Consider the following 25,458-nt stretch of genomic DNA (forward strand, 5'->3'; position numbering starts at 1 on the left):
AAACATAATTCTTCCTTAGTATTAAAGTTACGTTGCTAGCATTTCAGCAATGTTCTCCATCTTACACTTGTCCCACTAGCATGTACTGCTGGAACTTATTTATCCACTGGGATTTCTGCACTTAAAGGGGTTTTCCCACGAGGGACATTTTTGACACAGGATATGTCATAAATGTCAGATAGATGCGGGTCCCACCTCTGGGACCCAACCTTTCTCTAGAACGGGGCCCCCTAAACCCTGTTCTATGTTTGTCTGCTATCAATGACTCCAGGCCACTTCCTGACTTTATGGTCGGGAATTACAAAACAGCGTAGCTCGCTTAGCTACGCTGTTTCCGTAACTCCCATAGTAGTGAATAGCAGTTACGGAAGCAGCTTAGCATACGAGCTACGCTTTTCCGTAACAACAATTCAGTTTTATGGGGCTTACGAAAACAGCGTAGCTCAGCGAGCTACGCTGTTTTCAAATTCATGGTCTGAAATCCGCCGACACACAAAGAGGTAAAACAGGGTTCAGGGGCCCCGTTCTAGAGATACGTGCAGGTCCCAGAGGTGGGTCCCGCATCTATCTGACATTTATGACATATCCTGTGGATATGTCATAAATGTTCCTCGTGGGAAAACCTTTTTAAGCCTACTATTAGCATCAGCTGTATTATCCTATAGTGGCAGGAAACTGTTAACTGTAAGTACATGTTCAGGTCAATACATATATGGAATTATGCTGGGTTCACACCTGCGTTCAGTTTTCCATTGTGCCACTCAGTCATGGGAGCACAACAACGAAAGAAAAAACCCCAGAATTGCCAAATAAGTCGCCTGACGGACACTAAAAGGGCTTGACAAAACGTATTGGCTTTAATGGGTTCCATCGGGTTTCTGTCATTGGAGATTTTTTTTACTTGCTCTATTTTTTACAGCATTTTGGACCAGATCTGCAGCAAATGCGTCTAATGGAGCCTCTGACGCAGATGTGAACGAGCTTAATGCATAAGCTTTCTGTTTAGATGACTTTATAATCCTAAAGTTAAAAAAATTATAGTTTGTTTATTAAATGTAAAAATCTTTACTCGTATTCCCAAATGAGAATATGTGCTACACTGTTGAGAATAGGCAGAATAAATAATACTTTGTGATTTAAAACTACAGTGACCGTCTATCGGTGGCATTTTATGAGTTTATGAGTTCTTTATATTAGGACCTCTATCATATGCACTGCTTGTGTCCATTGGGACCAAAAGATTCTAGGTGTCATATGCAACTGAGGACATGCCAGCACTTTTGCCACTCCTTACTGGCCCTTATTAGAGGACCCACGTGATGGCTCCTTCTGCCTGCTCATTCATTTACTATTTTAAGGCCCTGTTCACATGTGTTTGAAGTGTATTTTGGCACGTTTTATGCGCCGAAATACGTGAAAAAAAACCACTTCATTAAGATTCCCATACATTTTTTCACTAAAGGTTATTTGAAAAAAAAAAATGCGTAGTGTACAAAAGAAGCGTCAGGTCAATTCTTACATGCTGAAAACGCACCAAATGTTCCCATAGTCAACGGGAGTCTTAATTGTGCGCCAAAATACGTGCAAAAAGCGTGCACAAAATGTGTCAAAAACACATGTATTTTAAAACACTTCACAAGAAGTGTATTTGACACATTTACACATTGTTTTTTTTAGCGCTGTGTGAACATGCCCTAAATGCGCCAGAAATCTGTCTCAAACTGAGCTAGAATTCCGTCGTACATAACGTACACCAAATCTTTTAGACCTTTTTACAACATGCTTAAATGAGGAAGAGCTTGACGGAAAAAGGACAAGGTCTTAAAATGTGACATTGTGTGCCACAAATGCGCCAAGATTTTCCTGCAAAAACTGACATATACTAAACGAACTAATAGATGGTATCAGTAAGGGTTAAGTGTAAATTTTAGCGTCTCAAATTTTTAAAATAAATTAATTTGATGCATTTTCTGACTGCCTGGTCTAACTTAGACAGTATTAGTAAATCTGCCCCAGTATTAGGGTATGTTCACATGGCCTATTTACGGACGTAATTCGGGCGTTTTTGCCCCGAATTATGTCCGAAAATAGCGCCTCAATAGCGCTGACAAACATCTGCCCATTGAAAGCAATGGGCAGACGTTTGTCTGTTCACACGAGGCGTAATTTACGCGCCGCTGTCAAAAGACGGCGCGTAAATAGACGCCCGCGTCAAAGAAGTGACCTGTCACTTCTTTGGCCGTAATTGGAGCCGTTATTCATTGACTCCAATGAATAGCAGCGCCAATTATGCCCGTAATTGACGCGGCGTTCAAGCGCCTGCACATGCCATTACAGCTGATATTACGGGGATGTTTTCAGGCTGAAACATCCCCGTAATTTCAGCCGTTACGGACGCCCTCATGTGAACATACCCTTATTCCCCAAGGCATCTCACATGGCTCTTATTTGTATATGGCATGAAGAATCTTTTCAGACAATCAGGAGATCAGGGGACTGTTTAGTGGGTACAGGTCTATACATTAGGCTCTAAAATAAAGAGCTCTATCAGGTGACAGATGCACTTTAAAGGGGTTGTCTTGTTTTAAAAAAAATATATATTTTCAAGGCCATTTTAGAGAAGTTTGAGCTAATTGAGGATATTCCCCCAATCAGAAGCCTCATCTGTCACCCAGAGCGGAGAGTGGCCACAAAGAGTGTCTCTTCCCCGGGGGGGGGGGTAACTTTGTCAATACATTACATGAACAGCCCAAAGCTGAGAAGCCCGCTCCATACTCAGCAGGTGTCGGCTGCATGTTAGGCTGGGTTCACACGACCACATTAACGTCCGTAATGGACGGACGTATTTCGGCCGGAAGTCCCGGACCGAACTCAGTGCAGGGAGCCGGGCTCCTAGCATCATAGTTATGTACGATGCTAGGAGTCCCTGCCTCTCCGTGGAACTACTGTCCGTACTGAAAACATGATTACAGTACGGGACAGTTGTCCTGCAGAGAGGCAGGGACTCCTAGCATCGTACATAACTATGATGCTAGGAGCTCGGCTCCCTGCACTGAGTTCGGTCCGGGACTTCCGGCCGAAATACGTCCGTCCATTACGGACGTTAATGTGGTCGTGTGAACCCAGCCTTACAGTCAAAACTTCACAACAATGTCCGGGTTCGGAGATAACTCCGATCCCAGACTTTTAACCACTTAGATGCCGTGGTCAATAGCGACTGCGGGATCTAAGCTGTTAGAAAAAGGGGGGTTGCTCCCTTTGACAGACCATTGCCCCCCTCACAACAGGATCGCGGGGTGCCAATGGTTCAAATGGCAGAGGCTGGGCTTAATAGAAGCAGGTAAAAAACACAATATAATGCAATACATAAGTATTGCAGTATATTGTGCAAACGATACAATGATTGCTTGTTCAAGTCCCGTTTTTGTTTTTTTTAATAGCTAAAGTGTTGTTTTATATACAAAAAATAATAAGAAATGAAATAGAAAACCTTTCGCATATTCCCCCAAAAAATTATTAAATAAACAGAATTGGTATCGCTGCATCTGTAAAAGTCTGTACAATATAACATTACTTAACCTGCACGAAGAACGCTGTAAAAAAAAAAAAACAAGCTACAATTGCTGTGTTTTTGGTGACCTTGTCTCCCACAAAATATAAAAATAAAAAGTGATCAAAATGTCATATTTACCCTAAAATGGTAACAATGAAAACTACAGCTCACCCCGGAAAAAACAAGTTCACCCACCGCTCAATCAATGGAAAAACAAAAATGTTATGAGTCTCAGAATATGGCAACACAAAACAATAAAAAAATGGTAACAATTTTTTTATTTTTTTTGTAAAAGCAGTAAAATATTAAATATATACATTTTGTGTCACCGCAATCAAATTCACCTGTAAAATAGTTAACATGTCATTTTTACTGCACGGTGAACGCCATAAAAACAAAACCCAAAAAACAATCCAATCCACCCCACAAATAATTTTTTTCCCGTTTCCTAGTATAATATATGGTACAATAAATGATGGCATGAAAAACCAACTCATACTGCAAAAAACAAGCCCTCATACGCCTATATCAACTAAAAAAATAAAACAGATGGCTTTTGGAAGGTATGAATAAAAAAAACAAAAATGAAAAGTCGAAAAATGGTTGCGGCGGGAAAGGATTAACATCAGAATGCTCCTGTGGCTAAAGCGATTGATTTAGATAAAATTATATTAGAGAATTGCCTGTTACACGATCCCCTTAGTATACTGTTCAATGTAGCTCCACAGGTAGAGAATCTCTGTAAGTTCACAGTACAAGTTTTTATTGTCTCTTCTGATATATTTTTGCATTGTGATGGGTATTTATTTTAGTGGTGCCCTTGTTCACTATACTTCATAATGCTCTTTGTTTTTGCTTTCATATGGTTATCAGCAGGTTTCCTTTTATTTACTGATCATCTTATATTCCAAGTCACTTTGGATTTCTAGAATCTCGCAAAGGTTCAAGAGCGCTGCTTGAGTGCTATTATGATGCATGGTTTAAAACTCAGACGAGATTTCCCTTAAGATAAAAGAAAGATACTTGATGAATGAGGAGTGACAGAGAGTGCCAGATGCCACAATGGTGAATGACACTAACTATGAATGATAGAACACTCCATAAAAATGGAACAATTATTGTCATATCATTTCCTTTTAATGTTTTAGGGTCACCGAATGATAAGCAAGTGATACAGAATCATCCCAAACAATTAGAAAAGACTGAAAATAAAGTACTCCTGGATTTCAGAAAGATTTCAGTAAGTGTGATAAGATTTTCTGATAACTACCTCCTACCACTGTGCCATTCATATTGGAATACGTGTTTTTATTTTGCATTTATTATGCCCTGAAGAAGTTTATTAAAAATACCTTTAATGTGCATTAACATGTGAAAAATGCTTGTTAATTTCTTACTTCTATACTGAGATTTGATGGCTTGAAATCACAGGCTCAAAGCCTGAGACTTTTGTCGGGTTATGCTGACAAAATATACCCTTCTGATTTCTGTCAGGCACCTTCACAGTCACTGTTATGGGGCACGTTGACGAGCATTATTCTTGGGGGCACTATGGCTGTTACTTATATGGTGGCTGCTCATGGCTCTTCAGTGTGACACAAAGCGTCCTGCTCATCTCCATGGCTCCCGTATCCAGAATAGCCTGCCTGTGCTGCAGAATCCTATAGCTCTAACGCCCGTCCTGGATACGGGAGCCATGGAGACGAGCAGGACAATCTGTCTCTAACTGCACTATATTAATTTTTAACCGAAAGTGGATGTACACTTTAAGTCCCGTCCGTTCTACCTGGGAATGTCCCCAAAATGGCCATAAAGACCTCTTTGTATGGACATTAGCATAAACAGTTCACAGTCAGCAGAGTATGCACAGTTAGTATTTTAGAGCAAGGTATTAAAATAAAATCTTTATATAATCTCTTTTAAAATGTTTTTTAAAAGTTGGCAACTATAATCTAAATCAAGGCTTCTCAAACTTTTGTGCTGGGGCCTCACCAGCCAGATCATGGTGATACCTTGGCCACACCCCCCCCCTCCCCCCCGTTGTTGAAATCCATGCCAAAATTCAAAATAATGCTCAATTTATATTTACTTTGTCTTCTAATCGCTGTATAACATTAAAATAAGTACAAAAAGAGTCAATTATATGTTGCTAAACCAGAGATTGGTGCAACCAGAAAAAGAACTGTGCAGCATATAATACTTCTGTGAAAGCTGCACCTCAACAACGAGTAGGGGGCGCCTCATAGTTTGAGAACTACTGATCTAAATCCTAAGGTCCCCTGAACACGGTCGTAGCCGTAATCATGGCCCGTGATTACAGGCACGGATGGCCGTGGACTGTCACCCACAATTACAGGCCGTACTCACATTATAAAGTATGAGAGCACGGTCCGTAAATTCAAAAAATAGGACATGTCCTATTTTTTGCGGATCCTTTCTACAGCCCGAACACCTTCCCGTAAATATACAGTAAGGTGTCTGTGGGGCTAAGAAATAAATGGATCAGTATTTTGATCCGCAATTACGGATCCGTAAATGCAGATCAAAATTACGGTTGTGTGCATGAGGCCCAACTAACTATTATCATTTATGTGACACACATATTATATGTGTGAACATTGATGTAGATGGTGATTGGAATCCACACAATATCTCCATAACAAAATGTCAGTAAAATCTCCTAGTAGTTAAACCATAGCCTTCAGTCCCGTAAGTCACTCTAACGATTATTAAACGTCTTTCTTGGAGAAATTAAGGAAATTACGGCCTTTAATGGGGCATTCCCAAAATCCTAAATTATCACCAATTCACAGGATAGGTGATAATTTTCTGATCCCTGGGACCCCCATCAATTGTAAGAAGGGGGGGGGTCCCAAACCCCCAGATTCTTCTTACTGCACTCTATGCAGTGAGGAGGAGCTGGAATGGAGGGGCGATTGAATATGCGCCTGCTGCTATATTCACTTTTTATGAGAATGACAGTAACAGCCTAGCACTGTAGACGGCTGTTTCCGTCATTCCCATAGACATTGAAGGGAGCAACAGCGCGCATGCTCGACCACCACTCCATTCAATGTGCTCCCCACTGCGGTTGAGTAGTGAGGTGGATCTGGGGGTTCAGGACCTCCGTTCTCATGATAGGTGGGGTTCTAAGCATTGGGGCCCTAAGCGATCAGATAATGATCACCTATTCTGTGGATAGGTGCTAATTTATGATTTTGGGAATACCCCTTTAAGGGTCTGACACAGTATCAATGGATATATAACCAGGTATGTGGTTACATTAAAATGTGAATATCATGGTTAGCTAATACTTTGTTGTGTAATAGAAACCACACTATGTATTAGGGCACGTTCACACTTGGTGGAATTCCGCTGCGGACAGTCCGCACTGGAAATCCGCAACAGACAGTCCGTCCATTGGTTTCCACACCTTTTTTGTTATCTTCGTGCAGACGTTGCGGACAACTCCGCTCCGGACCATAGGCTGCGGTGCGGAATTTGGTGTCCACAGCATACACTGGCTGTTGCGGACTTGATGTGTACTTGTGGCGGAATTTCTCCATTGACTTCAATGGAGTTGCAAAATTACGCAATAAAATCCGCAGATGTTATGTGTGTTGCGTTGCGGATTGCTTTCACGAACAGGATATTTCATCATTTTGGCTGGACCTAAGTGTTTCGAGGTCTATAGCCAGACTGAGATGGAATGTTTTAAAAGAGAGCAGGATGTACTCTTCACCTGAATCCGCAACGACTAATCCGCAGCAATTTACTTCATGTGCGGCATTGATGCGGACAGTGTCTGCAGAATTCTGCAACGTCTGAGCATGCCCTTTTTATTTAAGATTTGCCTCTTGGATTTTTTTTTATTATCTCAATCGCGTAATATAGTCAGCTATTTTTCTTTCTTTATTTGTCACCCAGAGTCACAGTTTTGTACCAAAAGGAAACGAGAGTATCAGGTCCTACATGAAAGCCTCCTATTATTCCTCGTCCAGTGATGAGATTGGCAGCAGTGATGATGATGTCCAGAAAAAAAGGTTTGCTTCTGTAATACTGAAATACACATTGACGGAATGGGGCAGGGCTTTTTTTTTTTTTACTTACAGTTGTTCAGCACATATTGATAGGTACCAAGTTCATAGTCAAATCTTAAAGGGGTTAACTTATTTTAGATAAATACATTTGTATGAAAAGTTTATCAAAAGTTATAAAACTTACTTTAATTTGTTTGTGAGAATTCTGCACCATGTGTGTGACTCAGCATTAATACACAATGTAAATACTTGTTGCAGTAAATGTATAGAAAATCTTGCACATATGACATCATCTTCATAAAGTCGCATGATATAAAGTCCATGATTGCAGGCATAAGAACTTACTGAAGTCTCTTAAGAGACAGCCACTGGGTCCTACTGAGACTTACAGAGCAGATCAGTCTAAGAATAGTGACTACAGGTGTGCGTGCGTGCCTAACACCATGGATCATGTGATCACATGACCACATGCATACCAATACCAGTCTCTGGAATGTAACATAGATCTGACGAAGGAGACCTATGAGCCTTGTTATTTTTATTTTTAAATAACCCTTATGGAAAAAAATGTATTATTGTTCACATAAGCATATAGCTCACATAAGTTGAAGAAATTTCTACAGTTTTTATGTTCCCTGTCACTGCACCTATTTAACATTAGTTTTCTTATCATTCCAAACTTCTAGTCACTGTCTGGCCGAGTATATCCCAATACATGTAAATATATATATTGCAAATTCCCAAATATATACAGTGGAGAGTTGATTCCCCCTAGTGGATTGGAAATAGCAAACATATACCGGTAGATACTTGAGGATTTGCAAAGTGGATTACTTCATTCAACATAATCGACTTTATTACTTAAAGAGGTTTTCCCACCAAATACATTTATCACCGATCCTGTAGAAAGACCCAGCCTCTTTTGGGCTTCACCCCTTCAGGACTAAGCCATTTTTTTGCCTTTTTTCATTTTAGTTTTTCACTCCCCGCCTTCGAAGAGCCAAGACTTTTTTTTATTTTTCCGTCAATGGAGTGGTGTGAGGGCTTATTTTTTGCGGGAGGAGTTGTAGTTTCTATTGGCACCATTTAAATTACCATATAATGTACTGGAAAACTGAAAATAAATTATTTGTTGGTTTAAATGGGAAAAAATTTGATTCCTCCATTGCTTTTTGGGTGGTAAAATTGCAGTGTATTGTACTACTGATCATCTGATCGCTTGTTCAAGTTCCCTAGGAGGAACACAACCGTAAAAAAAACCTTTTAAATAAGGTTTTACAAAAAATATAAGTATTAAAACAAATTTTTTTTTTCCCTACAGTAATGTAAACAAAAATAAACATATTTGATATTGCCACCTCCGTAAAAGTCCAATCTATTACAATATAACATTATTTATCCCGCACAGTGAGTGTCATGAAAAAAAACCAACCAAAAATGCTAGAATTGCTGTTTTTTTTTTTTATCATATTACCTCCTAAATAAAATGAAATAAAAAGTGATCAAAAAGCCGTATGTACTCCAAAAGTACCATTAAAAATTATAGCTCGCCCTACAAAAAACAAATCCACACAACGCTCCATCGATGGAAAAATAAAAAAGTTATGGATTTCAGAATTTGGTGACAAAACAAAAGTAGTACATCATAAAAAAAAAGGATATATATAAATTTGGTCTTGTTGAAATCGTATATTGACATGCACAATAGAGTTAACATGTTGTTTACACCACACGGCAAACGACATATAAACTAAACAAAAAACCAATGGAGGAATCGCAGTTCCATAGTACATTACATAGTACATTAAAGGTGCCATTAAAAATAAAACTAGTCCCGCAGAAAACAAGCCCCGGAAAAACTGAACTGAACTATTACAATATATAATTATTTACATGCACGGTGAACACCGTAAAAAAAAAGTAAAACACCAGAATCGCTGTTTTATGGTCACCTCATCTCCCACAAAAAATGGAATAAAAGGTGATCAAAAACTTGCATGTACCCCAAAGTACTATTTAAAAACTTCAGCTCAAAACAATAAGCCCTCACACAGTTTCATCGATGAAAAAATAAAAAAGTTATGACTCTGAGAATTTGGCAACACAGTATAATGCCCCCTTAACTGCCACCATACACTATAATGCTCCCACAGCTTCCCCATACAGTATAATGCCCCTATAGCTTCCCCATACAGTATAATGCCCCCATAGCTGCCCCATACAGTATAATGCCCTTTTAGCTGCTACCATACAGTATAATGCCCTCTTAGCTGCCCCATACTGTATAATGCCCTATAGCTGCCCCATACAGTATAATGCCGCCTTAGCTGCCTCTACACAGTATAATGCCCTCTAGCTGCCACCATACAGTATAATGCCCCCATAGCAGCCACAATGCAGTATAATGCCTCCTAGCTTCCCCATACAGTATAATGCCCCTTTAGCTGCTACCATACAATATAATGCCCCCTTAGCTGCCCCTAGTGCCAGTGCCCATGTAGATAGTGCCCATGTAGATAGTGCCACACACACTGCCAATGTAGATAGCACCACATTGTCCCCTGTAGATAGTGCCACAATGCCCATGTAGATAGTGCCACACCCCCTGTAGATAGCGCCACTCCTCCTATAGCCATTGGTTCTCCCTCTAGGGGCAGAATCAGCAGCCAGAGCGTCGGCAATGCTCAGGCCGGGGTTTCAGTGCAAGGAGGAGCCACTGACGTCGTTGTCCACATATGGACAGTGATGTCAGGATTTCCATTAGGATCGGAAGCCCCAGCCAGAATGTCAGCAACGCTCTGGCCAGGGATTCCGCTCCAGGAGAAGCTGCTGACATCACTATCCATATACAGTGAAGGAAATAAGTATTTGATCCCTTGCTGATTTTGTAAGTTTGCCCACTGTCAAAGACATGAACAGTCTAGCATTTTTAGGCTAGGTTTATTTTACTAGTGAGAGATAGATTATATTTAAAAAAAAACAGAAAATCACATTGTCAAAATTATATATATTTATTTGCATTGTGCACAGAGAAATAAGTATTTGATCCCTTTGGCAAACAAGACTTAATACTTGGTGGCAAAACCCTTGTTGGCAAGCACAGCAGTCAGATGTTTTTTGTAGTTGATGATGAGGTTTGCACACGTGTTAGATGGAATTTTGGCCCACTCCTCTTTGCAGATCATCTGTAAATCATTAAGATTTCGAGGCTGTCGCTTGGCAATTCGGGTCTTCAGCTCCCTCCATAAGTTTTCGATGGGATTAAGGTCTGGAGACTGGCTAGGCCACTCCATGACCTTAATGTGCTTCTTTTTGAGCCACTCCTTTGTTGCCTTGGCTGTATGTTTCGGGTTATTGTCGTGCTGGAAGACCCAGCCACGAGCCATTTTTAATGTCCTGGTGGAGGGAAGGAGGTTGTCACTCAGGATTTGACGGTACATGGCTCCATCCATTCTCCCATTGATGTGGTGAAGTAGTCCTGTGCCCTTAGCAGAGAAACACCCCCAAAACATAATGTTTCCACCTCCATGCTTGACAGTGGGGACGGTGTTCTTTGGGTCATAGGCAGCATTTCTCTTCCTCCAAACACGGCGAGGTGAGTTAATGCCAAAGAGCTCAATTTTAGTCTCATCTGACCACAGCACCTTCTCCCAATCACTCTCAGAATCATCCAGATGTTCATTTGAAAACTTCAGACGGGCCTGTACATGTGCCTTCTTGAGCAGGGGGGCCTTGCGGGCACTGCAGGATTTTAATCCATTACGGCGTAATGTGTTACCAATGGTTTTCTTGGTGACTGTGGTCCCAGCTGCCTTGAGATCATTAACAAGTTCCCCCGTGTAGTTTTCGGCTGAGCTCTCACCTTCCTCAGGATCAAGGATACCCCACGAGGTGAGATTTTGCATGGAGCCCCAGATCGATGTCGATTGACAGTAATTTTGTATGTCTTCCATTTTCTTACTATTGCACCAACAGTTGTCTCCTTCTCACCCAGCGTCTTACTTATGGTTTTGTAGCCCATTCTAGCCTTGTGCAGGTCTATGATCTTGTCCCTGACATCCTTAGAAAGCTCTTTGGTCTTGCCCATGTTGTAGAGGTTAGAGTCAGACTGATTAATTGAGTCAGCGTTTCTGACCTGGCTGTGTCCATTTGTAAGTATGGCCTTTTTCGGTGTTTTTGTATAAATGTTCTTGTTTTTATCTGTTTTGTCTGTACATCAGGAGCTTTTCACTCCAGTTAGGGAGTTAGGGACTCGCAAGTCTGGGGATCCTTGTCGTGGATTGCGAGCTTGCGTCCTTTTGGCCAAAATGATCACTAATACCCCAGGTATTTTTCATTATTACTTATATTCGCTTCTTTTGGACACAGCCGGGTCTTAGATGCTGGGAGAGCATGGTGTGTTGTTGTTTGGCCTAGCAAGCAGGGTAGCCCGCTCTATGAATTATCAAGGCGTCACAAATAGGCTTCTACCTGGCTACACACGTTGCGCCTCATGACTTACACACTATCCCTCCATGTTTCACACACTTGCATCCCATTATTCATTTATTTTTTAGGCAGTTTACTCATTACTGCCCCCTATATTTCACTTACATTATTACACTTGCACATACACTATTCATTTATTATTTCTTACTACACATCCCATGCACCACATACCACTCCCCTCAAGACTAGTGGGAGTGGCTATTATTATTTAAAGCACCTGCTCACTCGCCTTCATCAGCGTTTCTGACCTGGCTGTGTCCATTTGTAAGTATGGCCTTTTTCTGTGTTTTTGATTAATTGAGTCTGTGGACAGGAGTCTTTTATACAGGCGACCATTTAAGACAGCTGTCTTTAATGTAGGCACCAAGTTGATTTGGAGCGTGTAACTGGTCTGGAGGAGGCTGAACTCTTAATGGTTGGTAGGGGATCAAATACTTATTTCTCTGTGCACAATGCAAATAAATATATATAATTTTGACAATGTGATTTTCTTTTTCTTTTCTTTTTTTTTTTTATATATAATCTATCTCTCACTGGTAAAATTAACCTAGCCTAAAAATTCTAGACTGTTCATGTCTTTGACAGTGGGCAAACTTACAAAATCAGCAAGGGATCAAATACTTATTTCCTTCACTGTATGGACAGGCAAAGACAAGAAAAATAGGCAGCACTCCAAAATTAATTTTAAGAATCCAAGATTTATTCTCCCATCCTATGCATGGATGGGAGAATAAACCTGGATTCTTTAAATTAATTTTGGAGTGCTGCCTCATTTTCTTGTCTTTACATGTATTGTGGGGATCTACAAGTAGGATTCCTTGAGACTGGCACCCGCAGCGCCCTGGAGGCCTAGTTCTGCTGTGCTGCCCACATCTCTACTATTTTTGCATATATGGACAGTGACGTCAAGGATTCTCTCTGGGAGCGAAATCCCCAGCCAGAGCGTTGGCAACGAATGTAGCGCTGTGCCCAGGGAGTCCTCTGTACTAATGCTGAAGCAGGGAGCTGACGGTTCCCTGCTTCAGCATTTGGTTCAACTGTAACTGCGTCCTGAAGAAGCAGATACAGTTGACACCGGGACATACTGCCGGCTGCCCGGGACAGCGGGACACCACCCGAAATCCGAAACTGTACCGCTGAATCTGGGACAATTGGGAGGTATGCTAGTAACACCCAATAAATTTGCAGTGGTGGCACCTAATAAATTCACACATGTAAGATCAGCACATCCCTCTACCTGATTGGCCCAAGAAGGATAAACTAACCAGAAAAAAAGATGTAAGTAAGTCCGTCAAGTGAGCCTTTTCAACCAGGTTCCATTGCACCCACTAACATAGGACTGTATCATAGCATTGCACCAACTAACATAGCACCTAATGTATTGAAGCGACATGTTTGTAGCAATAATGTTCATGTCTGTCAAGGAACAGCTATATTCTGGGAGACGTGATATTATTTTGTATATGGAATTCGTTTATTTTCCATCATAGTCGGAAAGCTTATGTTATAATACATCTAATATGTTGTTTGAATGTTTCCAGACAACCACTGAGTAATGGCATAGTGGATGTCTCAAGGACAAGAGTTACAGGCGGAAAAGTAGAGAAACCCCAGAGCAACATGCACGGAGACAAGGTGACAGCTTAGCTCCAAGAAGCAGTATGATCTTTAACCTTTTCTTTACAGTGATAATGCCCAAAATTGCTGCAAATTGTAATAAACTTATAGTAATACTTTCAATCAATCCACTGTGTAACATATAGTAATTTTAAAAGAACTATGACTCAATTCTGCAAAAGGCCAAACTCAAGCTGCATAACCATGCCAACTAAGTTAGAGCCTCCTAGGCACCCATACCCACTTGAATGCATCTGCTGCTCAGCTTCTAGTAGGGAATGGGATTTTTGTTGGGTACTTAGGCCTAGAAGACAGAACACATCTCCTGAAATCTATTGCAATACAGAAGACATTTTGGTCAGCACATTCCAGGAAAATGAAAAAATCGTGTACAGGTGCAAGTATGCCAGTGACTGCAAACTATATGCAAGAAAATGGCAACAGCACTCTGGAAACACCAATGCCACCTAAAACACTATCTATAAATAAATAAGCATTACTGCTGAATCTACTTAAAATAGTGAGGTTCTTAGCGCACATTTTGATCAAATTTTGTGAGCCCACCTGCCACGACAAGACGACCTGCAAAGCTATTTAGTGGAGTTGTCCTGTGCAGATTATTACTTAAAGGTCGTGTCCAGTTTAGAAAACCCATTTTCATATAACCTATTAGTGATTTCAAGGTTAATAAAAGGAGGGGGGGGGGCATTCAGGATTCTCATCTCTTGGTTAGAGTAAAGAGCAACTACAAAAAGCGTCTCGCTCTCGAGGAACTGTCCTGTCCTGCATTACACAGACAACCCATTAATTTAATTGGGCATTGTGTAATGCTAAATTTCTCCTGTTGTGGCGCTGCAGGGAAATAGAGCACTTACTGCCAAGTTTCTACACAAATTACAGCTGATCAATTGACCCAACTAACAAGTAGAGATTGTCCAAAGCAGACAACCCCTTTAATTACAGGAAGGTCCCCTAATGTAGATAATGCAAAGACGCTTGTATTAGTATGTGCCATCACATTAAATGTATTTCTAATTGTAGGTGCACTTTAAGCAAGTCAAGCTTATTTTATTAGACAGTTCAAAGGTTCACAAAATTTTAAAAGCTATATATGTTTACTAAATATCCCTAGTGCTCTGTTGGTATATGGTCTTCACTGATTTGGTGTATATACCAGTGCATTTGCAAGTAATATAGTGAAATTGTCCATGGTCTTAATGACAGCATACTGTGAGACTTTTGTGTTATTTTTTTTGCATATTTTTGCAAAATACATTTATTGCAATATTCACAGTTTTCTATATATTTTAAGAATATTGGAAATTCACAAATTGCTATGCACCCAACATTATTATATTTCCGTTTATGAGCTATCAAGCCAGATACTCCAGTAATAGCAATGTTATCTGCGTAAAACATATGTCAAATAATTCAATATCTTGGGAAACTTTCCGTCCAATTCTCTCTCCAGGATTTTTGCAACCAACATCAAGCCAGGACTTTGTTTGGGGGTAAAATGAGGTCAAGATTCCAAACAGCAACTTGTGAGGCTTAACATAACATTACAGAAAAACTTATTAGATATGTGTGCAAACTTTTATTTTTAAATATATAGTACTGTGAAAAAGTTTTAGGCAGTTGTGGGAAAATGCTGCAAAGTAAGAATGCTTTAAAAAAGAGAAGTGTTAATAGTTTTTCTTATCAGTTAACAAAATACCAAATTAATAAACAGAAGAGAAATCTAAATCAAATCAATATTTGGTGCGACCACCCTTTGCCTTCATGAAGGTACACTTGCACAAAGTCATGGATTTTGAAGGATTCTAATTAGGTGTATGATTAACCAATTATACCAAACAGGGGATAATGATCATCATTTTCATATGTAGGCTGAAACACAGTTATTAAATGTAATAGAAACAGCTGTGTAGGAGGCTTAAAACTTGGTGAGGAACAGCCAAACTCTGCTACAAAGGTGAGGTTGTGGAAGACAGTTTTATGTCACAGGTCCACCATGGCAATAGTGAGCACAGCAACAAGACACCAGGTAGTTATACTGCATCAGCAAGGTCTCTCCCAGGCAAAGATTTCAAAGCAGACTGGGATTTCAAGATATGATGGTCAAGCTCTTTTGAAGAAGCAAAATGAAACAGCCAATTTTGAGGACTGTAGACGCAGTGGTCAGTCAAGGAAACTTAGTGCAGCAGATCAAAGACACATCATACTTACTTCCCTTTGTAATCGGAAGATGTCCATCAGCTCAGAACTGGCAGAAACCAGTGGGACCCAGGTGCACCCATCTACTGTTTGGAGAAGTTGGGCCAAAAGTGGACTTCATGGTGAAATTGCAGCCAAGAAGCCATACCTCCAACGTGGAAACAAGGCCAAGCGACTCAACTATGCATGTAAACATAGAAACTTGGGTGCATAAAAATGGCAACGGGTGCTCTGGACTGATGAGTCAAAATTTAAAATATTTGGCTGTAACAGAAGGCAGTTTGTTTGCCAAAGGGCTGGAGAGCGGCACAATAATGAATGTTTGCAGGCAACAGTGAAACATGGTGGAGGTTCCTTGCAAGTTTGGGGCTGCATTTCAGCAAATTGAGTTGGTGATTTGGTCAGGATTAATGGTCTTCAGTGCTGAGAAATACAGGCAGATACTTATCCATCATGCAATACAATCAGGGGACATCTGATTGTCAAATTTATTCTGCAGCAGGACAATGACCCCATACATACACCCAATGTCATTAAGAACTACTGTATCTTCGTGTAAAAAAGAAGAATGTGCCCTGGAAGTAATGATATGGCCCCCACAGAGCCCTGATCTCAACATCATCGAGTCTGTCTGTGATTACATGAAGAGGCAGAAGGATTTGAGGAAGCCTACATCCACAGAAGTTCTGTGGTTAGTTCTCTAAGATGTTTTGAACAACCTCCCTGCTGAATTCCTTTAAAAACTATGTGCAAGTGTACCTAGAAGAATTGATGTTGTTTTAAAAGCAAAGGGTGGTCACACCAAATATTGATTTGACTTAGATTTCGCTTCTGTTCATTCAATTTGTATTTTGATAATTGATAAAAAAAAACTATTAACACTTCTATTTTTTAAAGCATTCATACTTTGTAGCATTTTTCCACAACTGCCTAAAACTTTTGCACTGTACTGTTTATATTGTTAAAAACTACATACATGCGAACACAAACAAAGCTACATATTATTCCAATTTTGGATATTCACAAATAATTCTAGTTATTTACTTATTTATGTTGTTTATATAGTGCCAACATGTTACGCGAGGTGGTACAGATATTGTCATTATTCTCAACATTCCCTGTCCTCAACAAGGCTCACAATCTAAATTCTCTTTCTCAAATCCAAACTATGACCAATTTTTATAGGAGGGCAATTAACCTATCAGTATGTTTTTGGAATGTGGAGGAAACCCACAAAAACTCAATACAGAGGTTGTCTTTGGTGGTCCCAATGAGCCACAAATATTTATAAAAATTCTTACAAGATCAAAGTTGATTGAACAGTGAAAATCACCAAATGACACGGAAGTTTATAATTTTTTTGTGTTGTTTTTTTAAACCGTCTGTGTATCTCCTATTATTTGTATCCCAATAGTGCTTCTTTGGAGAAAGTTGTCAGCAGATACTTTACATATGGCCTACAAAATCATTCAGGCTTGTTGCCAGGCTCCATGTAAATCATAAACTATGCTTAAAACCCATAAGGCCTCATGCACACGAACGTGTTTTTGCGTCCGCAATTCACCCGCAAATTTGCGGATGGGTTGCGGACCCATTCATTGCTATGGCACCATGCAGACGACCGTGGTTTTCACGGTTCCTTCCAGGACCGCAAATATGAGCCGCAGAAACTCAGTGTTAGGGATCTGCCAGGTACTTCATCTAGCTATACTCCTGGGATTAATCAATCCACACCTGAGGCCAGACCTGTTCGACGGACACCATCTCCCACCAACCAGGGTGGCAGGCTCAGGAGTGGGAGAGCCTATCGCGGCCTGGTCTCTCGGAGTTAGCTCCGCCCCCTGCCCTTTATTACCTGCCCTGTGCTCTCCCTCAGTGCTTGTAATTCTTTTGGATTCCTGGCCCCACTGCTGCTTGCTCCAGCCTGCTTCTGCCGTGCTTCTGCCTTGCTGCAGTTCTGCTTGACCTGCTTGCTTGCCCTGGCTTGCTTCTGTCTCCGTGCCCGCTCGGGTGTACTCACTTCGTCCTGGTCCTGACTGTTCGTTCGCCGCCCCGTTTCCTCGTGGCGTTCCGTGGCTACTGCCCCTTCCCTTGCGTGTTCCCTGTTTGTCTTCCTGTGCACTTAGCCAGCGTAGGGACCGCCGCCCAGTTGTACCTCGTCGCCTAGGGCGGGTCGTTGCAAGTAGGCAGGGACAGGGCGGTGGGTAGATTAGGGCTCACTTTCCCTTCACCTCCTTCCTGCCATTACATAATTACAAGCCCCTTACCTAGTCTACCATTTCTCCTACGCTGACGCTATCATGGACCCCCTTGAGACCCTGACCCAGCAGATGCAGGGCCTCTCCCTACAGGTCCAGGCCCTGGCCCAAAGGGTCAATCAGGGTGACGCTGCTTTAGTAGTACCCCTCACCTCACCTCTAGAACCCGACCTCAAGTTACCTGACCGGTTTTTAGGGGACCGTAAGACGTTTCTCTCCTTCCGGGAGAGTTGCAGACTGTATTTCCGCCTAAAGCCCCACTCCTCAGGTTCCGAGAACCAGCGGGTGGGTATCATCATATCCCGTCTCCAGGAAGGGCCCCAAGAGTGGGCCTTCTCCTTGGCTCCTGACGCCCCTGAACTTTCCTCTGTTGATCATTTTTTCTCTGCCCTCGGACTCATTTACGACGAGACTGACAGGACTGCTTTAGCCGAGAGTCAGCTGGTGACCTTACGTCAGGGTAGGAGACCGGTTGAGGAATACTGTTCTGATTTTAGGAAGTGGTGCGTAGCTTCTCAGTGGAACGATCCGGCCCTAAGGTGCCAGTTTAGGTTAGGATTATCTGACGCCCTGAAGGATCTGCTGGTTAGCTACCCCTCGCCTGACTCCCTTGACCAGGTTATGGCCCTAGCAGTACGACTTGACCGACGTCTCAGGGAACGTCAGCTAGAACGCTTCAGTGTGCTCCCCTCTGACTTTTCTGCGATCCCCCCCGAGGTCCCGTCTCCTCGCCCCTCCACGGAGGACTCGGAGGTACCTATGCAACTCGGGGCCTCCATGTCCCCTCGACAACGTAGGGAGTTTCGCAGAATGAATGGTCTCTGCTTCTACTGTGGGGACGACAAGCATCTACTGAACACCTGTCCCAGGCGCAAGAATAAGAAGCCGGAAAACTTCCGCGCCTAAGTGATCATCGGGGAGGTCACTTGGGCGCACAGGTATTTCCCGTTAATGTGAAACGCAATAAAATTTTGCTTCCCTTTCAGGTCTCGTTTGCTGGCCGGTCTGCCACGGGCAGTGCTTTCGTGGATTCGGGCTCATCTGCTAATATCATGTCTGTGGAATTTGCTATGTCTCTAAAGATGCCTTGTATTGATTTACCTTATCCTATCCCTGTAGTAGGAATCGACTCAACCCCCCTTGCTAATGGTTATTTTACTCAGCATACTCCTGTTTTTGAACTCCTTGTTGGCTCCATGCATTTGGAGCAGTGCTCTGTACTGGTGATGCAGGGATTATCGTCTGATCTGGTTTTAGGCCTTCCCTGGTTGCAGTTGCATAATCCCACATTTGATTGGAATACTGGGGATCTCACCAAATGGGGTAATGAATGTCTTATGTCATGTCTTTCTGTTAACTCTATTTCTCCCCGGGAGGAGGTAAACACGCTTCCTGAGTTTGTTCAGGACTTCGCCGATGTGTTTTCTAAGGAGGCCTCCGAGGTGTTGCCCCCCCATAGAGATTACGATTGCGCTATCGATTTGGTGCCTGGTGCCAAGCTTCCTAAGGGTAGGATATTTAATCTTTCATGTCCTGAACGTGAAGCGATGAGGGTGTATATCCAAGAATGCCTGGCCAAGGGTTTCATTCGCCCCTCGACTTCTCCTGTAGGTGCTGGCTTCTTCTTCGTGGGGAAGAAGGATGGTGGTCTTAGGCCGTGCATTGATTATCGTAACCTGAATAAGGTCACCGTAAGGAACCAGTACCCACTTCCTTTGATTCCGGATCTTTTTAATCAGGTTCAGGGAGCCCAATGGTTTTCTAAGTTCGATCTACGGGGGGCATATAACCTTATCCGCATCAAAGAGGGGGATGAGTGGAAAACTGCGTTCAACACACCCGAGGGTCATTTCGAATACCTGGTCATGCCCTTTGGGTTGTGTAATGCCCCTGCTGTCTTCCAGAATTTTATTAATGAAATCCTGAGAGAGTACCTAGGTAATTTTCTTGTTGTGTACCTTGATGACATACTGGTGTTTTCCAAGGACTGGTCCTCCCACGTGGAGCATGTCAGGAAGGTGCTCCAGGTCCTTCGGGAGAATAATCTGTTTGCTAAGACTGAAAAATGTGTCTTTGGGGTACAGGAGATACCATTTTTAGGGCAAATCCTCACTCCTCATGAATTCCGCATGGACCCTGCCAAGGTTCAAGCTGTGGCGGAATGGGTCCAACCTGCCTCCCTTAAGGCGTTACAGTGTTTTTTAGGGTTCGCCAACTATTACAGGAGATTTATTGCCAACTTCTCGGTCGTCGCTAAGCCTCTTACGGACCTTACCCGCAAGGGTGCCGATGTCCTCCATTGGCCCCCTGAGGCCGTCCAGGCCTTTGAGACTCTCAAGAAGTGCTTTATCTCGGCCCCCGTGCTGATTCAGCCCAACCAAGAGGAGCCATTTATTGTGGAGGTTGACGCTTCCGAGGTGGGAGTGGGGGCCGTCTTGTCCCAGGGTACCAGCTCCCTCACCCATCTCCGCCCCTGTGCTTACTTCTCTAGGAAGTTTTCGCCCACGGAGAGTAACTATGATATTGGCAACCGCGAACTTCTAGCCATTAAATGGGCTTTTGAGGAGTGGCGGCATTTCCTGGAGGGGGCCAGACACCAGGTAACGGTCCTTACGGATCACAAGAATCTGGTTTTCCTAGAATCGGCCCGGAGGCTTAATCCTAGACAAGCTCGGTGGGCACTATTCTTTACCAGATTTAATTTCTTGGTTACCTATAGGGCTGGGTCCAAGAATATTAAGGCTGACGCTCTGTCACGTAGTTTCATGGCCAATCCTCCTTCCGAGAAGGATCCCGCTTGTATTTTACCCCCTGGTATAATCGTCTCTGCCACGGATTCTGATTTAGCTTCTGATATCGCGGCTGATCAGGGTGCAGCTCCCGGGAACGTCCCTGGGGACAAACTGTTTGTTCCCCTGCAATACCGGCTGAGGGTACTCAGGGAAAACCATGACTCCGCTCTATCTGGTCATCCTGGCATCTTGGGCACCAAACACCTCATTACCAGAAACTATTGGTGGCCTGGGTTGCCTAAAGATGTTAGGGCTTACGTCGCCGCCTGTGAGGTTTGCGCTAGGTCCAAAACCCCTAGGTCCCGACCTGCGGGCCTACTACGTTCCTTGCCCATTCCCCAGAGACCTTGGACCCATATCTCCATGGATTTTATCACCGATTTGCCTCCATCTCAGGGCAAGTCGGTGGTGTGGGTGGTAGTCGACCGCTTCAGCAAGATGTGCCACTTTGTGCCCCTTAAGAAGCTACCTAACGCCAAGACGTTAGCTTCTTTGTTTGTGAAACACATCCTGCGTCTCCATGGGGCCCCAGTCAATATCGTTTCTGACAGAGGGGTACAATTTGTTTCCTTATTTTGGAGAGCTTTTTGTAAAAAGTTGGAGATTGATCTGTCCTTCTCCTCCGCCTTCCATCCCGAAACTAATGGCCAAACGGAAAGGACCAACCAATCCCTGGAACAATATTTAAGGTGTTTCATCTCTGACTGTCAATTCGATTGGGTCTCATTCCTTCCCCTTGCTGAATTTTCCCTGAATAACCGGGTCAGTAACTCGTCAGGGGTCTCCCCGTTTTTCTGTAATTTCGGGTTTAACCCAAGGTTCTCCTCCGTCTCCCCTGGTTGTTCCAATAATCCTGAGGTAGAGGAGGTTCATCGGGAACTGTGCACTGTCTGGGCCCAGGTTCAGAAGAACCTAGAGGCGTCCCAGAGCGCACAAAAGATTCAGGCGGATAGTAGACGTTCTGCTAACCCCCGGTTTGTCGTCGGGGATTTGGTCTGGTTGTCGTCCAGGAACTTGCGCCTTAAGGTCCCGTCCAGGAAGTTTGCTCCCCGATTTATTGGACCTTATAAGATCATTGAAGTCCTCAACCCTGTATACTTCCGTCTGGAGCTCCCCCCATCCTTTCGCATACATGACGTCTTCCATGCCTCCCTCCTTAAACGCTGCTCCCTGTCCTGGTCCCCCTCGAGGATACCTCCTGTTCCCGTTCTCACCCCTGAGGGGGTGGAATTCGAGGTGGCCAAGATTATGGACAGTAGGATGGTCCAGGGCTCCCTCCAGTACCTGGTCCATTGGAGAGGATACGGGCCGGAGGAGAGGACTTGGGTACCTGCCCGTGATGTTCACGCTGGGGTATTGATCAGGAGGTTCCACCTCCTCTTCCCCACTAAACCGGGTCCCCTTAGTAAGGGTCCGGTGGCCCCTCATAAAAGGGGGAGTACTGTTAGGGATCTGCCAGGTACTTCATCTAGCTATACTCCTGGGATTAATCAATCCACACCTGAGGCCAGACCTGTTCGACGGACACCATCTCCCACCAACCAGGGTGGCAGGCTCAGGAGTGGGAGAGCCTATCGCGGCCTGGTCTCTCGGAGTTAGCTCCGCCCCCTGCCCTTTATTACCTGCCCTGTGCTCTCCCTCAGTGCTTGTAATTCTTTTGGATTCCTGGCCCCACTGCTGCTTGCTCCAGCCTGCTTCTGCCGTGCTTCTGCCTTGCTGCAGTTCTGCTTGACCTGCTTGCTTGCCCTGGCTTGCTTCTGTCTCCGTGCCCGCTCGGGTGTACTCACTTCGTCCTGGTCCTGACTGTTCGTTCGCCGCCCCGTTTCCTCGTGGCGTTCCGTGGCTACTGCCCCTTCCCTTGCGTGTTCCCTGTTTGTCTTCCTGTGCACTTAGCCAGCGTAGGGACCGCCGCCCAGTTGTACCTCGTCGCCTAGGGCGGGTCGTTGCAAGTAGGCAGGGACAGGGCGGTGGGTAGATTAGGGCTCACTTTCCCTTCACCTCCTTCCTGCCATTACACTCAGGACATATCTTATTATGGCCCGCAAATTCTCTATGGATAGAAGTCAATGGGCCCATGGAAACTGTGGATAAATCTCCATGTGACATCCGTAATTTGCTGAAGTGTTGCTACGCGACGACAGGAAGTTTTCCTTGCACTTTTTTTAAATGATTTGCATTTTGCGGATGACACACGGATGCACTACGGATGACATTTCATCAGCAAAATACGGACCACAGTCCGTGAATTTGCGGACCAGAAAAACACTACGGTCGTGTGCATGAGGCCTTAGGCCATTAATTTCAATGGGCCTATGCACACGACCGTGGTTTCCACGGTCCGTGCATTGCCCAGGTGCCTGGACAGCAAAAACATAGGACACGTCTTATTACGGCCGTGTCCAGGCTCATAGAAATTGATGCACGCGGCCATGTGCATAGACCTCGATTTGCGGGCGGCCCGCGGGTGACACCCTGCGGCCGTCCGAGCCGAAAATCACAGCCGTGCACACCACTATGGTCATGTGCATGAGGCCTTAGAAATTAAAATGTGCAGTCAAGAACAGCTTGTAATATGTCCCAAATTGTTGGGTAGGCGAGGATAGTGAAAGCAAGGGCCAAAAGTAAGAAACTTTTGTAATAACTAGGTCAAGTTATTGGATAATAAGATTAAGATAATAATTTTCAGTCACAGAAATTTCTGCAACAAAATCTGCCGCGTTTGACTGCAAAAATATCCCTTCACTCACATCTGTAATAAAAATCTCCCACTCCATTTGAGCGTCTAAATTTCCACCTGTTCATTACATGGCACAAGGCCATTTCCTTCCATCTTTTAAAAATCACTTTAAGTTGTGATGAAAGATCTCGTTAATACTACATTATGCTCCAAGAACTGTATGCGCTAAAATCTAATTCTGTTTTGCTCAAGATATTATCTTCTTCAATGGACTTAAACAATTGCATTTAAGTGACCCACATTACATATGAATTAATTCTATAATTTAAAAGGCCACTTTCCCTCTTCCTTGCAGCAGATAAGAGCATCACATAAAAAGAAAAGCTCCGGGATCGCTTGTAGCACTTTACCCTTGGGTCTTTTTCAAGAAATAAGCAACCGTCGGTTGATTTTTACATTGCACAGTTTTGCACTGCTATTTTGTTTCCGGCTTGGATCACTTCTTGTTAAAAAAAAAAAAATAATTGCCTTAAAAAAGTTTTAGTCAAAAGTTTGGCCTTCCAACCAATAACTTTTTGCCCTAATGTTTCTTTAAAATGCATGCAGTTGTAGCCCTTAACCAACATACTGCCCCAATTTATTGTGTGTTTGGTCCACTATATTAACCTTTTACCCAAAGTTGGCACTTGCATGACTCAGAACCTGTCTTGTGTCTCTTCTTGTCTCAGGTATACATCTTTAGGGCCCGCTCTCTGATCTCCAACTATAAATCCAGCATCTGATTCCTGTTGGTCTATGATCTAGATCTATACAGAATACTCAGAAGTTTAGGATTAGAGATCCAGTCAATGCCGTATTTCTAGTTGTTGAATGTTCTGCCCTTGGTTGCCACGTGGTGTTTATAGTGTCACCCTAATAGTCAGATGGCATTTTCAATGCCAAGACCTTTGTTCTTAAGTAATATATTCAGCCACTGGTGCCCATATATAGTCTACTAGTAAATAAAGTGCACCATCCATGGAATGGAGTTATGACACCCTCTGTGAATTAGATTATGAAATTTGGCATAAGTGACTGGACTAAGATATGTTTACAGTGATATCCCTTCCTATGAGTTGCTGTGTAGATTAGATCAGTAAATCTAGTATTACCAACAGGGTGGCATCATAGTTGGCCATGTAGTGGTATAAAGAAAAATCCCATAGACCAGTGGTCAGAAACCTGTGACTCTCCCGTTTATATTAAAATTACAACTCCCACCATGCCCTGACAGCCTTTGGCTGGAATTCTAAGAGTAAGGCCACACGGAGCAGTCCTGACACGGTGGCATCGCGGCTAACAACCGCGCCAGCACCATGTTCGGTGCGGCTGTCAAACAGCCTGTTAGTGGCCGCATGTTAACGCGGGTAAACCGTCCCTTAATCTGCAAAATTGTGCGGCCATGAATTAATACACCCTTTATTTACGATTTTGCAAATTACAACAACTTACCCCCTATTCATTCTCTATGGCAGTGCCGGAAAAAGCCGAACACTGCACTCGGCTATCTCCTGCGCTCCCATAGAGAATGAATGGAGCGGCAGTGTGCATGCGCATGTAACCGGAAAACCCCTTATCGGTGTATTTGACAGCCGCGCCTACATAGTGCCAGCGCGGTTTTTGGCCGTGTTGCGACCGTGGCAGGGCCGCTCCGTGTGGCCTCACCCTAAGGTCTTTGGCCGTCAGGGCGTGCTGGAAGTCTTAAATTCACAACAGTTGGAGTGCCGAAGGTTGCTGTCCCCTGCCGTAGACAATAGGGAAGAATTTCGGCCAGCAG

General features: G+C 43.3%; 1 protein-coding gene across 1 annotated transcript in view; it reads left to right on the forward strand.

Moving 5' to 3' along the window:
* Positions 1-25,458, forward strand: part of NRK (Nik related kinase) — a 236,229-nt gene that overhangs the window by 163,476 nt on the left and 47,295 nt on the right. Inside the window, exons 20-22 of the mRNA XM_075835864.1 lie at positions 4,702-4,793; positions 7,481-7,596; positions 13,623-13,716. Coding sequence (XP_075691979.1) covers positions 4,702-4,793; positions 7,481-7,596; positions 13,623-13,716 — 302 coding nt within the window. The remainder of the gene's footprint in view (positions 1-4,701; positions 4,794-7,480; positions 7,597-13,622; positions 13,717-25,458) is intronic.

Source organism: Rhinoderma darwinii, chromosome 8 (genome assembly GCF_050947455.1).
Source record: "Rhinoderma darwinii isolate aRhiDar2 chromosome 8, aRhiDar2.hap1, whole genome shotgun sequence".
In the NCBI taxonomy this organism is placed as follows: Eukaryota; Metazoa; Chordata; class Amphibia; order Anura; family Rhinodermatidae; genus Rhinoderma; species Rhinoderma darwinii.